General features: G+C 60.0%; 1 protein-coding gene across 1 annotated transcript in view; it reads left to right on the forward strand.

Annotated features, from left to right (window-relative positions):
• Positions 1–84: 84 nt before the first annotated feature.
• NR2C2AP (nuclear receptor 2C2-associated protein) overlaps positions 85–418 on the forward strand; it is a gene marked incomplete at its 5' end in the record, with an annotated part of 974 nt that continues 640 nt past the window's right edge. The window contains one exon of the mRNA XM_010156781.1: positions 85–190. Within this exon, the coding sequence (XP_010155083.1) occupies positions 85–190 (106 nt within the window). The remainder of the gene's footprint in view (positions 191–418) is intronic.

The following is a 418-nucleotide window of genomic DNA, read 5'->3' on the forward strand; positions in this document are numbered from 1 at the left end:
GACGGGAGCCGTGTATGGGGGGATGGGAGCCATGCGTGCATCCGACACCCCGTAACAGAGCCCCGGTGTCATTCCTGTCTCCAGGGCACGTGCCAGTGGGTGACCCTGGATTTTCCCCGCACTGTCAAGGTCTCACAGCTCCACATCCAATTCCAGGGGGGATTCTCCAGCCGGCTGTGCACGCTGGAAGGTGAGGAGCTGGTTTGGGGGTTCCCTCTGCCTCAGTTTACCTACAGCTGGATCATCCAGCTGTTTGTTGGAGGCCCAGAGGTATTTGTTAGCCATTCCCAAAACCCGAGAGGGGCTGAGGCCGTGGGTCGGAGCAGAGAGGGGTGAATAGCAAGGACCTGGAGTTCTCTGGGATGCTTTGGGTGCAGATGGGAAACCGGACTGCTGCTGCCAGCCCTGCAGCAGAGAG

This window comes from Eurypyga helias, unplaced genomic scaffold, assembly GCF_000690775.1.
Source record: "Eurypyga helias isolate BGI_N326 unplaced genomic scaffold, ASM69077v1 scaffold33308, whole genome shotgun sequence".
Taxonomy (NCBI): domain Eukaryota; kingdom Metazoa; phylum Chordata; class Aves; order Eurypygiformes; family Eurypygidae; genus Eurypyga; species Eurypyga helias.